Source organism: Stegodyphus dumicola, chromosome 12 (assembly GCF_044657685.1).
Source record: "Stegodyphus dumicola isolate Sdum_Otavi_A_Nest chromosome 12, ASM4465768v1".
In the NCBI taxonomy this organism is placed as follows: domain Eukaryota; kingdom Metazoa; phylum Arthropoda; class Arachnida; order Araneae; family Eresidae; genus Stegodyphus; species Stegodyphus dumicola.
Genome location: NC_140779.1, coordinates 5,296,507 through 5,313,259, shown reverse-complemented (window position 1 = coordinate 5,313,259; position 16,753 = coordinate 5,296,507). Strand labels below are relative to the sequence as shown.

General features: G+C 31.7%; 1 protein-coding gene across 1 annotated transcript in view; it reads right to left on the bottom strand.

The window, feature by feature from the left end:
- Nucleotides 1-13,335, bottom strand: part of LOC118192777 (uncharacterized) — a 152,918-nt gene extending 139,583 nt beyond the window's left edge. The window contains exons 1-3 of the mRNA XM_085806914.1: nt 12,907-13,335; nt 7,905-8,055; nt 2,883-3,025 (exon numbers count right to left, since the gene is read on the bottom strand). Of these exons, the coding sequence (XP_085663040.1) occupies nt 2,883-3,025; nt 7,905-8,043 (282 nt within the window). The 5' untranslated portion in view covers nt 8,044-8,055; nt 12,907-13,335. The remainder of the gene's footprint in view (nt 1-2,882; nt 3,026-7,904; nt 8,056-12,906) is intronic.
- Nucleotides 13,336-16,753: the final 3,418 nt, after the last annotated feature.

The window sequence follows — 16,753 nt, the reverse complement described above, 5'->3', positions numbered from 1 at the left end:
AACAATTAATGATTTAAAGAAACGTTACGAAATAACGCATCTTGGTGAAGCTAAATATTTCTTAGGCATGGAAATAAATCGCAAGGAAGATGGAAGTTATCTCTTATCACAGAAAAATAAAATAAATCAACTTGTCAAGCAATTTCAACTTGAAGAAGCGAAACACGCTAGCACACCAATGGAAACGAACTATTATAACCTAAACAAGGAAGAAAATCTCCTAACTTCAAATGATAAATTTCGCAAAACTATTGGAAGTCTTTTGTATATATCGTCTATCACAAGACCAGATATCACAGCTTCAACTCACATACTCAGCAGAAAGTGTAATAATCCACGTCAAAAGGACTGGAATGCTGTTAAAAGAATCATTAGATACTTAAACATGACAAAGAACCTATCCTTACAAATTTTGTCTAGTGAAGAACCTAATATTACAGTTTATTCAGATGCTGATTGGGGACAAGATATTGAAGATAGAAAATCTACATCAGGAAGTGTTATTTTATTAGGAAGGAACTGTATTTCATGGTTTTCAAGAAAACAAACTTGTGTTTCTTTATCCTCAGCAGAAGCTGAATATGTTGCACTATCGCAAGCTACGCAAGAACTATTATGGCTATTAAAATTAACAGAAGATTTCAATCTACCCCAAACTCTACCGATAAAGGTATTTGAAGATAATCAGTCTACTATAAGACTTGTAGAATCTGAAAAATTCAGTTCACGCACTAAACATATTGATACAAAAGTTCATCATATACACGACTTGAATAACAAAGGAATAGTAAAACTTGCTTATCTTTCAACAGAGCAAATGGTTGCTGATATTATGACTAAACCAATTCCTAAAGCTAAATTTCAGTTTTGCAGGAATGAATTACAATTGGTATGAGTTTCATTAGCAAAACAGGGGCAATGTTAGTATAAATTTAGGTATTTTGCATAATGAAACTCGAAAGGCATACGAAACGAACGTGCGCCAAGGTATATATTGGCGAGAGAAAGTAAAGCTCGTGTGCAATGCAGTATATTTGATTTTCACCCTAGCTACTTGTACCTGGCCAAAGGTCTAATCCAGTAGTATTTTCTTCTCTTTCAGGTACGATGGCAAAGTATATTCCTGTTTATATTTCTTATTGCATAATATAGGTAAGCCTGATGATATTTAGTACTGATGATGATTCTCTGTAAGTTATTCTTTTGAATACTTCAATTTTAATGTCTGTGAAGATTATTACTTTATTGTTATGCTTAAGTTAAGCAGAATTATCCTATTTTATTAAAATAAAGATTTCGTAGTTAATCTTTTGACTTATGATTCTTTAATTCTGTGCTTGAGGAAACGTACTCATTACGCCTTCAGTGCTAATGCACAACCAACAAATATTTAACAATTAGTATACAAAGAAGAAGCTAAATTTACACCAGAATAAAGATACAGTCAAAAGTCGTTAATCCGGACTCGTCGGGACTTCGGCGATTCCGGATTATCGATTTTTCCGGATTATAGATCATCAGTTTAAATCTCGTAAGATGGCATGCAGAAATTCTAAAATTAAAAATATGAAACCGTAATTTATGAAATAAAGAACAATTATGATCTAAAGGGTATCAAAATTTGCAAAAAGAAAAAGCTTAATATTTATTTGTTTACTTTATTAAACATTTCTTTCAATGTAAGTTGTTTAAGTTTTGCTTCGTTTCATGTGATAATACTTTCTCTTTAATTCTATTAAACAGACATAATTTCTTGTTCAGTTACAAAGTTCCGCCGTTCAAGTCCTATAATTGCTGTGTCAAGAACACCGACTAATTTGTCAATCGAAATTTTTTTGTTTTCAATAACCTCTGTCACTTTTCTTCGCTATCGGAAGCAAATTATAATGACGAGGAACTTGTTTTAAATCATATCAAAGACGAAGCATATCGAGATGAAATACTACATTTGGTAAGGAATTATAAGCCAAATAAAATAAAAACATCTGCACTGAAGATAAGGATAGTGCTGACAAATCAACTTCCAATTCATTACGCGCCCGCCGCCGAGCAGCGTGAAATTGATAAACAGATTTCGGATTTCAAAACATACTTTCGCTTTAGATCCTTTACATATTAACAAATATATATCGGAAATTCTATTTGATATAATCGAAAGTTTAAGCTTACTTTTATAAAATTGCTCTTACAGTCCGCAAAAAATAATAAGCCGGATGCAATTTGAAAATTAAGGAACAACGCAATCATCAACATTAACTGAAATAGATAATTATTTAGCTTATACGTCCATTATACATAAAATGCGCAGGCGAAAACGTATTCTGCACTTGCGCACATTCATATGCGCAGTCGTAAAAGGTCTTACGCGCACGCGTGAACGCCTCTGCGCATGTGTCAACGCGGTGCATGCGCAGAAAGTTTTTAGTTTTGATGTCCGGATTATAGATCATTCCGAATTATGGGTGTCCGAATTAACGACTTTTGACTGTATTACTTATATAATTGAACAACTAAATAAAATTTTTAAAATACTAATTTTCATAACCTGAATTTATATAAAGATTAAAGGCATTTGTTATTTGCTGTAATGAAATAAAAGAAATGAGATATGGAAAAAACTTGGCACTATAAATAAAATTAAGTTTCAGTATCACTTAATTTTGTTATTATTGACTATGAAAAACACTTATGCAGATTTCACAAAGCATTTAGGAACAAAATTATATTTGAAGCATTTTTATTAAACTTTGACATATGCATGTAAGAATTCTAAAGCGAGGGAGGGGAAATATGGTTTAGCATCATAATTCAGGTATTTCCTCAAATAAGGCTGAATTAGCTATTTAATTTAATTTTGGTATAAAATAAAATACTGTGATTACCTTGATGTGAGGTTTCTTGAAAATATTGGTATCAATTGGATAATCTCTTTTCTCTATTTGATAAATTCTTCCAGATTTTAGCTTTATTAAAGTTATAGTAAAAAGATGAGAATGAATACACAAAGAGACAGATTTTCCTTCTTCTAAAACATTAAAAAAAATAAATAAAAGACTTTAAAAGATATATCACTAACAAATCATAGATAAATTCACAAGTATTTTATTTAACGAAACTGAAAACAATAAGCCATTTTTTTTTTCTGAAGAATTCATAAATACCTTAAGATTTGTTGAATATTTTAATGTATCAAAACTTTGAACTTTTTTAATTCCTTATTTAATCTACAATCGGCCAATCGTAATTAAACTAACAAAATTATATATTTTTTAATCTTGATATTATGTGTTACTATTTTGTAATAATAATTTCTTATAATACTTATTTTTAGCAATTTTATTTTTATTTTCATCAATGGTTTGATGGTATGAAAGTCAATTTTATCGACTTTCTCATTTTTCATAACCAAAACAAAAGAATTTCCCTGACCAAACATGATGAAATTAAGCATGAGTAACAATACTGGTACTTATTTTGCATTACTTATTTAGCATTTATTGCAAAATACACACCAATAAATAAAAATATTTCATTCCTCTTACTTATTATTCTGAAGCAACTTAAAAATACATACAGATCCCAATCACTGAATTCCCAGATCCGGATTCATTGGGAATTCAGCGATTTTGGATTTTTCTAGATATTAGATCATCAGTTTAAATCTATTAAAATGACATGTAGAAATTATAAAATTAAAAATATGAAACAGCGGTTAATGAAATAATGCAGCATTTATGACCTTAAGGGAATCAAAATTTACAAAAAAGATAGTATTTATTCATTTGCTCTATTAAATATTTATCCCAATGCAAGTTGTTTGTTTCGTTTTTTCGGCTAATACTCTCCCTTTAACTCTGCAGATAGACATAGTTCCTTGTTCAGTAAGTTCCATTGCTCAAGCCTGTAATTGCCATGTCAAGAATTCCCACTAAACTGTCAATTGATATTTTTTTATTCTCAACAACTTCTTTATCACTTTCTTCACTGTTGGTAACAATATTTTCTGAATTTAAAACCATATTACAAATTTCGCCATCCGTTACTTGATTAATGATTTGAGCATTGCCATCACAAACAAACATCTTCAGTGGAATCTTCATTTATTACCACTTCTCCAAAAATTACTCGCTTTTTATTCACGATACCTGAAAACTTTAATTCGCAGGTACAGTAGAAGACCAGAAATCCACAATGCTGGGAACAGAGGTTGCAAGGACTTTCGGATTTCAGGGCAGAAAAGATAAATCAATATTTAGACTAAAAATGCATAATGACATTAAGGTCATAAACCATTACACATTAAGGTCACAATAAAGACATATGAAAATAAGAGACATTAATAAAGTATATTTTTTTTTTTTTTTTTTTTTTTTTTTTTACATGTTTAAAACATACTTCTGACAAAGGTTTGTTTTAAAACGTTAAGGGGCTTCACAGTTCTTTTTTTTTTTTTTTTTAAATTATATTAAGTCATAATTGCTTCCTCTGTGACACAGCTCTGTTGTTTTAAATAATTAGTTTAGTGTTGGAATCATTTTCTTCCTGTGCTGAGTTCAAAACAGAGCCAATAACTTCACCAACAGTCATCTGATATGTTCGCTCATTCTGGATACATTATCCACTGAATGATATTTTTTTCTTGCAAAGGCTCCTCATTTGAAAATGAAAATCGTCCTTTCAACTCTAGGTCTCAACTACAAATGAGTTTTTACCTATAGATCAGGTGAGGCCGAAGGCCACTTGTTTTTAGTTAAATAAGTCAAAGGTGCGTTTAGCACCCCGCTCAAAGGCGAGAGAGTCACAGTTGTGAAGGCAAATGCCTTGAAGTCAAGCAAGACGTTTCTTCTCTTCTGTATAGGCTCCTCCTCTCTGAGTGCCGAAAGTTGATTGGTCGAGGCCAGTTACATGAGTGGTCAATGAAGGAATTTTTTGTGTTTTTTGAAAAATAAGATAAAGTTCGTTTTTCCATCATTTCTGCGAAAGTATCATAGAAGTTCATATTTATACTTCTGCGGTTTTAACAGGAACATAGCTGCTTTGAAGCCTGCTGCAAGTTTTTCTGCTGTGAATTTTGCTTTCCTAATTTTTTCGATGTGGTCGATGATATTACTGAGTAGTTCTTGAATCTTTTCATCTTTTAACTAAGACATGGCTTCTGACATTTCTTCCGGGATTTTTCTGGGTTGAATCTGCGACTTATCGCTGGCAGGTGGTCTTTGTGATTTTTGATTTTCATTTCTTTTTTTCTGATGTAAGTGTAGGGAAGTCTTCTTTTTTCCAAGTAAATGCAGGAGGTTTATTGGGTGTTCTTTTTTTCTCGAATTTTTTTACGATAAACTTCGCACCCTGTGTAACTACAGACGTGATCCTTTTTACAAAAGATACAGGTTGGTTTCTCTTCTTTTTTTCATGGGACAGGAGTTGCTTCGATGTTGTTCACCGCATTTGCAGCACTTGACTTGGTAAGTGCACAAATGCTGGGAGTGTCCCCACTCCTGACATCTGAAACACTGTATTGATCTCTTTTTCGGATTGTGTTTCTCAATAAGTATGTTCAGACTAAACATATTGTTTAGTGAATGAATTGCATATCCATTTTTGTTCTTGCTCCGTTTCAACAGCCAGATCGGTAGTTTTTCAAAATTATATTTTGCATTTCTGCTGAATTGCTTCACCTTTTTAATAGGAAATTTCCTACGTTCAAGATTTTCAAAAATAGCTTCTTCCTTAATATGAGCTGAGAGATTCTTTAATATGACTCTGAGTGGTTTTTCTCTGTTCATTTGGAATGTATGAAAAGGGATTCCTCTTAGTTGAAGTAGTTTCATGGCATTCTTATAATCATCTACTGTTTTTACATTCACGAAAATTGATTCAGCTTTCATATTTGCTTCTATTTCATCCTTGCAGATTTTTCTGAGTTCCTTTTCTATCGTTATCCATTAAATTTTTGCCTGCTGGAATACTATGGGTGATGTTATTTCTTCAATTTTTGCCTCTTCACCTTCGACATTAATTTCATGATCCAAATTTTCAAATCTGTTTTTCTGTGTTATATCCATTGGTTCTGGGCTTTTGGTGGGTTTCGCCACTTTCTTTGGCGATTTCCATTCTCCTTCCTTTTCATTTATTTTCTGTTTTGCAGCTTTAGCCTCTGCTTTCCATCTTGGTTTTGATTCCTTTATGTATTTCAGAAGTTCTCTGTTAGGGTCTTCTTTTATCATCGTAGTCACAGTCTTCTTTTCTAAATTTCTGTGATTTCGATGATCTAAAAGATTTGTCCAAATCCGTATCCGTGTTGTCATCTTCCGTAGCCTACGAAGGTGTGCCTTTTAGCCTCTTTAATGGAATGTTTCATGAACCATTTGGTCATAAGTTGTTTGGTGAACCAGGAATTTTTATCATTCCTGTAAATCACAGGTAAGGATTTTACTCCTTTCAGAGCTCTAGGATCGGTGCTCTTAACCATTATCATTGGTTTACATTTGTGAGTTCTAGCTGCATTAACTCTATTACTCACACTTCTAAAAGCATAACAATTTTTCTGCTTGCTTCATTCTTTTTAGCACATGTGCAGCTTTTTTTTATTGTTATTTTATTTTATTTTCCACTGTCTGAAGATTAGCTAAGTTATCAAAAATATGAGGTGCATATTGTACCCATAATGATGTCAATCAGATTATGTGTTTTAAGAATTAGCTTTTAAATAATAAAATAATGTTGAATCTACGGATAAGTCTGTCTGCAAGTGTATTCCTTCCATTTACTCAGTAAAGACTCTCCAAGTTATTACAATGCAATGTGTGTATATGCATGCATGCATACATACATACCTGCATTCATACATACGTAGGAAATATACATCTAAACTATTCAAAAAAAATTAGGTAAAGTTTTAAAGAATAAATATCAGTCAGTTACAAAATTATTTATTCTGCTGAAGAAATTTAAAACTGTACATCATTGATAATTACTAATTACATTTGCAATTACTAATTTTACTTCTTTGATGTTTCAAAATAAATCTTAGAAGATAAAAATGATAATAAATTTTAAAAAATTAAATATTTTCTGCTAATATTATAATAACCTTTTATTTGCATTTTTAAGATGTTTATGTTTACTATTTTTTTTTATCAACTACTAACATTCTGAATTCTGAAATTGATTTTTTTCCTACATTTTGAAAAACTCTTTTATTTTCTCCAGCTTTCTCTGAATAGTTTTTATTTAATTTTTCAGGATTTTCCAGGTAAGAAGGAATGCTAAAAAAAGTTGTGTTAAGGTATTCATGAGCCATGGCAAAGTCACATATAAAAATCAGTCAGCTTACATTTATTTCTCATATTACCTCATAATAAAGTCTGATCAGGTTAGATTGAAGCAAAGCACATAAGGATTATCTGCCTAAAGGGAGAGATACCTTCAACAGGTCTCAATTCATATTACACATGGGGAAATCCCAAAAATTGCCATGCAGCCAGCCTGTTCACCAGGATTAGTTAAAGCAGCATAAAGCAAATCTTAAAAATAAATTCTTTAGCAACAAGCTGGTAGTGAAAGTAAGCTAGTTAGTTCTATTTAGTAACTATAGTAGTGAAATAAAACTACAGTATAAATATAAAATTATGAATTAACTAACTAAAAATTAAAGCACAGAATTTTAAATACACTTACAGATATTATTTTTTAAGAAAATGACAGACTAACAGAATTTCTTAAGTACCTTTCCTGCCCTCCCCCTTCCCTAAAAAAACAGTTTACAGCAATCAGATTCATATTTTGATTTACGATTTGTTGAAATATTTAAGTCCTCATTTAATATATAAATAGCATATGTAGGCAATTCAGGCCTATGTAAGAAAATGCATGTTGTAAAAATATAAAAATAATTAGAAGCATACCTTCACCACAAAAGCGGTCTTTTAAAAATGTAATAGACATCGATGAATCATCAGGATACATCAAACCTGAAATTATTTCCTTACTAAAGGCATCTTTAATATGAAAAATCACATCATCCGAAAGTATAAATGGCTGCATTAAATCTTTTACCTAATTCAAAATAAACCAAAATGTATTATATATTATATTCATATAAATATTGACTATTTATACATAAAAAGGTAAAACTATTAAAACACATTTTAAAATCATTCATCATGAGAGGTTATGCCCATTAAAGAATAAATGAAAATAATGCAGTAAAATTAAAATAATACAGTCATACAGTAACATTGAAAGTTGATGAATCACAACCAATCATGCAGTATCTTTCAACAAGTGTAACAGTATGCTGTATAAAATTTTATTGCAACACAGGGGACAAAACATAAGTTTCATCTTCCTTATTAGTATTAAAAGTAAAAATTCCTGTGAAATTTTTCATAAACCAAAATGGTGTAAAATAAAGCATTTAAAATTAATTTACTGATAAAAAAAAGTTTAGTCTCTATAAGTTTCCAGAAAAACTTTTTATCAAATCACATCAAATAGCAAATAAGAATCTAAAATATTACAAATGGTATGATGAATGTACAGTCAGAATAAATAGAAGTAACACACATAGTGTAGATCCTACACGACGATTCTGAGCTGTGACTCCAAGCTAGTAGGTTGTGCTGTGGTTACGCTTAAGATTTTCAGATACTAACCCAGTCCCGTATGCAGTCGGTGATTATACCTTTGATTGATTAGTTACCTTCGGGTAAGTAAAATGTTCTTTTATAGGACACCACTCGATAGTTCTGATGAAGAGGACTACCGAAGCGAGCGTTCTTTCAAATCCAACAAGACCTAATCCATTCAAGAAAGAGGATTTCATCCTTACGGCCAAAGACAAGAAAAGTAAAATGAAAAAGGCGAAAACTATGTCAGATACGGAAAGCAGATAACCAAGTAAGAAGAAAGATGTTAAGCCTGGTAAGGAAAAAAGAGACAGTCAAACACCGAATGGAAAAGCTACTAATGAGTTGGCACCAGAAATTTCATCAATGGAAAAAGATGAGGACATCCCAAGATTCAAGACATGTTCTGAAGAAGAAATCCAGGACCAGATCGCAGAATTTGGATTTGACGTCATTTGCAATTACTTTCATGAGAGAACTAAGGGTGAGATGGATGTAGAGACATTCACGAGAAAATTCTGTCCAGAGCAGATAACTGAAAGCAGAACAGATAGCAAGGAACAAGAATGGATTTCTCCTAAGAAAACTGCGAAAGTAACAGAAAACGAAACTCCAATGGAAGTTATGAAAGAAAATCGATTTGAGCAGCTAAGTGAAGTAGAAAGTATGGAAGAAGGAGGAGCCGAAAAAGAGGAAACTCACCCCCAATAGTTTTCCAGCAAAGCGAAGTGGATTGGTTGAAAATTCATGAAATACTTATCAATACCTGCAGTGAAGAATTCGAAGCCGATATGAAGATGAAACTGCTGTATGTTAATTTAAAGTCAATAGATGATTACAGAAAAGCAACTCTAATTTTATAGAAAAGAAGTATACCATTTCATACTTTTCAGTGGCTCAGCGAAAAACCTATTAAGGTTGTTCTTAAAGGCCTCCCATCGATGATGAAGGAAGAAACAATACAGGCAGACCTGGAGAAAAGGAAATTCCTGATAAGCAAAGTTAAGCAGTTTACCAGACGTAGAGGGGATGTTATCGAGAAACTTCCGATATTCCTATTGGAGTTGAAGAAAACGAAGGAAGGACATGCTATCCATGGACTTAAAAACATGCTAAGTGTTAATGTCAAGATTGAGAAGTTTGCTCCCAAAAGACGAGTGATCCAGTGCTACAGATGTCAAGAGTATGGACATTCGCAGCATCTCTGCTCAAATCCTGAGCGATGTTGTAAGTGTGGACAGCAACATAGGAGTAAGGAATGCCCATTAAAGCCTGATGAAAAACCAAAGTGCATTTTTTGCTCACTGCCGCATGTAAATTCCTACAAGGGTTGCCCCGTGTACAAGAAACGCTTTGAAGCAAAAAAGCAGCAGACAAAACCAGCATCTAAGATCCCTACTCCTGCGGACTTTCCGAAACTCATTGAAGCAGAGGAAGACAGCAGTAAAAATCAGAAGAAACCTCTCTACAGTGATACAGTGATCTACAGAAGGAAACTGGAACCCCCACCTAAAGATTATAAAGAAGCCATAGACTGGATTCAAGATCCCAAAATTAGCAGATTTTTGAACAGCATGTAGAGAAGATTTGTGCTGCAAGAACCACGGCTGAGAAGTTTACTGCCGGGTTCAAAGCAGCCATGACACTGATGAGATTTGCTGAAAGTGAAGATTAATCATCAGCTTAGAAGCAAATGAGGAAATTCCACCAGTTTTTATGATTTTTACCATTTTTTCCAACACACAGGTTCCCCCGTTTCCAGCAGCAGAGCTCGGGGTCAGTACTTGGGTGGGTGACCACCCACGTTTTTTTTTTTTTTTTTTTTAATTCATCTTAATTATACATGCTTTTATTTACTGACTTGAAAAACCCGTTTTCCAATAAAATAGTAATAAAATATATAAACGGATATTATTTTTGAGACGTTAAAATCAGACTCAGATATTCTATTTATTATAATAACAATCATAAATACATTTTATATTGATAAAAAAAATGTCCGTTTATTCATGTCAACTTCTATCAATGTGGGCTTATATCAATGCAGGCTTTTACCAGTGTGGGTTTTTATCTATGCACTTTCATCTGTATGGTTATTTGTTGCATGAGCAATTATCACAATGAGGGGCTTTTGTCATGTACGCATTATGGGCTTTTATGTGGTTACGCAACTCTGTAGAGTTCCTGACAGATATAATAATTCCTAGAGGATTTTGATCATCAGTATGAGGCCTTTTAAAAATTGTACACTTAGGATTCAGTATAACATTCTAAGTGGCACAAGGTTTTGTGATCTGCTTAGGTATTTAAAAAGCATTTTGTTAAATTTAGGTAATTAATTATTTTAGTCAATGTTTTCACAAACTTTATTTCATTACAATAATATTTAAATCATTAAAGGCCATAAGAAAACAAAATGATTTAAATGATAAGATAATATGCACCAAATAACAAAAAATCTCATTAGGCTAATCCTGCCCTCAGGAGATAAAGAAACTTTTATACATATCTTTTAGTGTAAAATGCAAGGTGCTCCTCCATACCACAAAAGCCATTCATGAACATACTTCTCATAGTGATCTAATCAAATAGCCAATTTTCAATATTTTGACATTCAGATCCTTGCCAATCTCATCTAGTTCTTGCTCTTTTCAGAGGATCGGTGATTAAAAAAGTATATAATTTATCAAATATTTCAAAATGATTCATTTCATGTTTTTATCATATTTTTTAATATTAATGGTAAATGTTGAAAGCAATACAAACTACAGTGTTAGGAAATTTTTCCAGAAGTTTGCAAAACCAAACAAGATTCTAATTTTAAAGAAAGGAAATATTATCATTTGTCAAAGTGTGATTATAACATGCAAGATAAGTGTTTTTCTTGGAATAGGCAAACAAGGGAAAAAAAAGTTTCACTATTTAGAGATAAATTACAGAGCGACAAAACTAGTTCTCATGAGTCCCATACAACTCACCACAGCTGTTTACTAAGTTTTCTCCCAACAACAGAATGCACTAAAGGGAAAAGCATGCTAGACAAAAGATGGGGAAAATTTTTGTCATATGTTCAGATTATAATTTTAAAAAATTAGGCTGACCCAGCATAGTTTCTTATACGTTATGAACATTTCTTATATGTTAATTAATTGTTTGCCCTCCTAATGTAACAAGCAATAGTTTGTATTGAAAATTTACCAAATTTTTCATATTGTTAAATTTGTTACATAAATATTAACTCTTTACACAATAAAAAGGTATAACTGCATGAACAAATAATTTTTAATTTTCCTATTATATATTGTATAAAACTTATTTCACATACTTTTACACATGCTTAACATATGACATATACATTAAGAGCAGAGTAAATGTATAATGAATATACTTTTAGATTTGGTGCACTTGCGTAAATTTTTTAATCTGTTAAATACCATATGCACTCACTGGCATCTTTTGCCTTGGGTGAGTTTTGGAAAAAGACATATTATGGTTTTCCATTCATATATTATATCCAGAAAACTGCATTATTTAAACATTCTGTATATTAACAAGTTCTCTACATAATTAATAATGTTTTGCCATAAATTTGGGATCACTTAGTGTTTGATTACTTTAAAATTTTTTACAATACTGCATTGATTTAAAGTAACTCAAATGGTCTTCAAAGCCAACTTTAAACGATATTTGATTACGTCTAGAAGTATATCCTTAAAATGAACTAGTTTGAAAACTTTTTTAATAGCTTTCACTTTTCCCATTTGCCCAAGTCGTTTTTTTTTTTTTTTTTTTTCCCCTTTATTTTTTGTTTTCTTAAAGCACCCATGACAAAATCCCTAACATCAGACTGAAAACTCATTTGAATTCAGAAAGCCTACTTTTTTAGATATTACTTGCTATAATCGTTACAAAATAATGTCAAAAACTTGCATATTTTATTTACCACATATGATATTTCCTCCTCCCCAAATTAAACTAATTTCCACACCCCTACCTACCAAATCCCAACCATGCCTTCTTAAGCATGAAGCAGTGATGTAAAGTTTTCCTTTGCTTTTCATTACCCAGTGGGAAAGAAGGCCACCTGCATAGTTTCCGTGTTCTTTCCCAAAATATTATGTAACTTTTCCTTAGAAGTCTGCAAAACATGTTTAAAAAGCAGATACCTCTCGAATATTTTGCCATACTTAATAACCTAATCAGCACTTATTACAAAATGCACGAATTTTTTTTTTTATTCCATAAGTAATTATGATTACAAATTACTATTTTATAATACCTTCACATCATATATAATTCATTTGGCTCTATATTCTGAGCTAAGAGGAAAAGTATTCATAAGTTCTTCCTCCAACATTTCATATATATCTTTGTAAAATATTGAATGGACATTATCACACTTCAAACAAAACGCGAAAATTCCACCGACAAAGTTGCAGTGCTCTTCTGTTTCTTCGGTCCTTCCTCTTCTTCCCGATTCTAGACAAAACAAGGCATGGCAATTTTGTTTGCACTCTTCGTATGTTATGTTTACAACTTTGAACGTGCTTTTTTTTTTTTTTTTTTTTTTTTTTTTTTTTTTTTTTTTTTTAATTTTTAGATATTTTATCTGAAGTCAGGCACAAGGAATAATTAGCTAATTGTTGTTTAAATCACCATCTTTGATACTGAAGTTGGCAATTGTAGTAATTCACTGTAGTCTGATGTGATGGCATTTCAAATTCGTTTGTTCTAAGTTCCATTAGGCTATGCCTGTTACATACATTGAATTGCTCTAGCTGAGAGTTATTTATATTAGGCTAACTGTTCTCGTAAATATCCATGCGAGAAAAAATAATGCAAATTTCAACAAACTGAAAAAATAGTGTTTAAAATTTGATATCACCACAAGTCTCCTATATTTCAGGTATTGTCTCAAATAAAATATTTCACTCAATACAGCATTATTTGACGGAATTAAAAACCTCACTGATATCTTTTAATGGTTAATTTGGAATTTGACTATAATTCGTAGACTTAAAATGTCAACAGAATACCTAGAGTACTTTCTGTATATCTTTCTTGAAACTCACATAAATTTATCAACAATATGACTTAAATATTATACAATATGACCAATAATAATTAGCTATTTGTTCCAAAAATTAATCAATCAATCTACTTACAACTGGTTTTGCTTTCTTTTATTTTGGTGTAAATTTCGTGGTGATCGTTTTAACAACAGATTTAAGGAAATTATTCCCTTTGGTGATTTTATAATAAAAAAAGCAAATACTTTATTTCTGACGATAAATAGTTTATTTCCTCAAATATTTTACCGAAGTTTGTTTTATTTCTGTCAAATTGCTCAGATTTTAAAATTGATTTTAAAACAAAAAATATCAAGGTTTGACAATAAAATTTTTGGAATTAGGAATAAAACGAAAAGAACGCAAACGAAAATGGCCACATTGTTTAATTGAAAATTTGATAGAGAGTATGATTAGTTGAAGAATTATAATGCTTATGGGTGGTTGCTAGAGATTGACAGTTTCTGGAAATTTGGAACCTTCTATTAAGATAGTTGCTCTAATGCGTAAGTGCGTTTCATAATATTAGTTTATATTTCTTTAATTATTAATATTATTAATATTTTTTCTTTTTCTTCCCTCTCAATTTTCACAGAAAGTAAATTGTGCAGAAATTAGAACTATTTAGTACTAAATTATTAATATAAAGATATATGGAATAAATAATATGAAATAATATGGAATAATTTTTTAAAAAGCATTAATTATAGCGTGAAATATGATTTTTGATTTGAAAATTTAGAAACGTTAAAAAAAAAACCTTCTGATATTTTAGAACATGTTTTAAAGCGAGTTTCTGTGATCAGAAAAGAAGTGACATAATATATGATTTAAATTCTAGTAATGCAAAATATTTTATTTTAATTTTTGTGAACGGTTAACTAAATAAAATTACCTTAAAATTGCTTTTTCATGAAATCGTGTAAAAACAGCTCAATCATTTAAAAATAGTCTGAATGCATAAAAAATAATAGCTTTTTATTGTTATTAGCTTGTTTAAAGCAAATATAGTTTAAAAATCTGGTGTGGACACCACATGACATCCTTTTACGGCCTATTAAATTATACACATTTTTTGCTTCAGCTCATTTAAATTTATTTGTTCGAATTATTCTAACTTGATTACCCGATCTCTTAAGGCAAGTTGAAAATGACATCGAAAATTGCAAAATTTAATATAAGTTTTACCGTTTTATTTTTTTATAACGAGTATAAAACTTAGGAGCCGGAAGAACACATCAAAAGTTTAAATTTCGTTATTTATCGGAAATTATTATTATTTTTTTTAATTTGGCATTGCCAAAATATGAATATTTTTTCATTTAAAACCCTTCTGGGTACTTACGTATTAACGCCACCGCAGCTACAGATTTGGCGGTTTTTAAGTGCCGCCAATTTTTGCGAAAATTTTTGCGACGAATCATAAATTAGAACACTTTAAAAAATCAAAGCACTTTATTTAAAATCAAAGTAGTCAATCGGATTTCAGTGGAAAATGGCCGATATAGAGTTTAACATAGATTCAAAACAGTCTGGCCTGATGCTGTCACCATATGAACTCTGCTAAATAAGATTCTAAATGGTGTCTCGCTGCCCGCTATGTCTCTTGCTCCTTCATTTAGCACTGCTCCACATTCTCTCAACTGTTTGTGTATGAACTCCTGTATCAGGATCAATAAAATAGTATTTATGATTAACTTTAGCATGTAGGAATCCTTCTTTTTCTATTGTATTTGTTTGTAACCTTTCCAACTGTCAGAATAAATTGTGCTACCATCTGCAATGTTTTCAATAATTATATTAAGAAGGGTAGAGCCAGTTATTTCTATTAGGAACAGTGACAAAAAAGAATCTTTTGTTTCTCTACGTAAGATTCGTTTGTTCGGTCTTTCAACAGGTTTAATTACTCCTTCGGGAAAAGGCTCACGGTGTATAGTTGCTCATGCTGGTTTATTCCTGAAGCATGTGGTATATTCGAAGCTAAGAAAAAGAAAGGAGATTACTACGGGAAAATGAATTCAGAATATTATGAAAACTGGTTTGATAAAAAATTACTGCCTAACTTGCAACCGAACAGTGTAATTGTGTTGGTTTTGTTTATTTAATTATGGCAAAGCACACTCGGGTTATCTGCCTAAGGGAAGAGATGCTTTCGTGGAGAACTTAAACTGGCTCGTATATACGTTACACATGGGGAAAACCACGAAAACACCCATGCAGCCAGCTCGTTCGCGGGATTCGAACCTCGGACCGACCTACCACTGTTCAGCGACGTTACCGCTCGGCCGCTGGTGGGCCTGTAATTGTGTCGGATAATGCCTCTTATCACAGCGTTTTGTCTGAAAACATTCCTTCTTCAAGTAGAAGGAAAGCAGACATTCAGCTCTGTCTGACAGAAAAAAATATTCCTTGGGAAACTGATATGTTAAAAGCAGAACTTTTAGTTCTCGTTTTTAAGTTTCGAAAACAATTTGAATTCCATCGTATAGATGCTGTAGCTACTGAAACCGGACATACTGTTTTGCGTTTACCACCATATCATTGCGAACTGAACCCAAATGAACTCATATGGAGTAGTGTGAAAGGGTATGTAGCATCCGAAAACAGAACTTTTAAAAAGGACGAAGTCCATAAATTGATTGAGAAAGGAATTGATTTGGAAACTCCTATGCAATGGGCTAAATGCGTGAGGCATGTAATAGAAGAAAAAAAGAAAATGTGGAAATTAAATTGTCTGGTGGAGAACAGCGTTGAGTGCGTGTAATTTAATATTGATGAGTCGGATAGCTCAGATTCTTCAAACGATAATCTTAACGGGATTGAATACCTCAGTTAAGAGGCCCTTTTCAGGGCCACAAATTAAAAATACAAGGGCCGTTTTTAAGGCCCTTGTATTTTTAATTTGTGGCAGTGTTTAATTTGTGTGTGTGTAATAAAAAATGGCAGAACTATAAACAGTTATAAATAACATTATAAATACAAGCTAACATCCATTAGAAAATATAATATGAAAGTGTCCCACCAGTAGCTGAATGTTTAAGATCGCTGAATACTGGT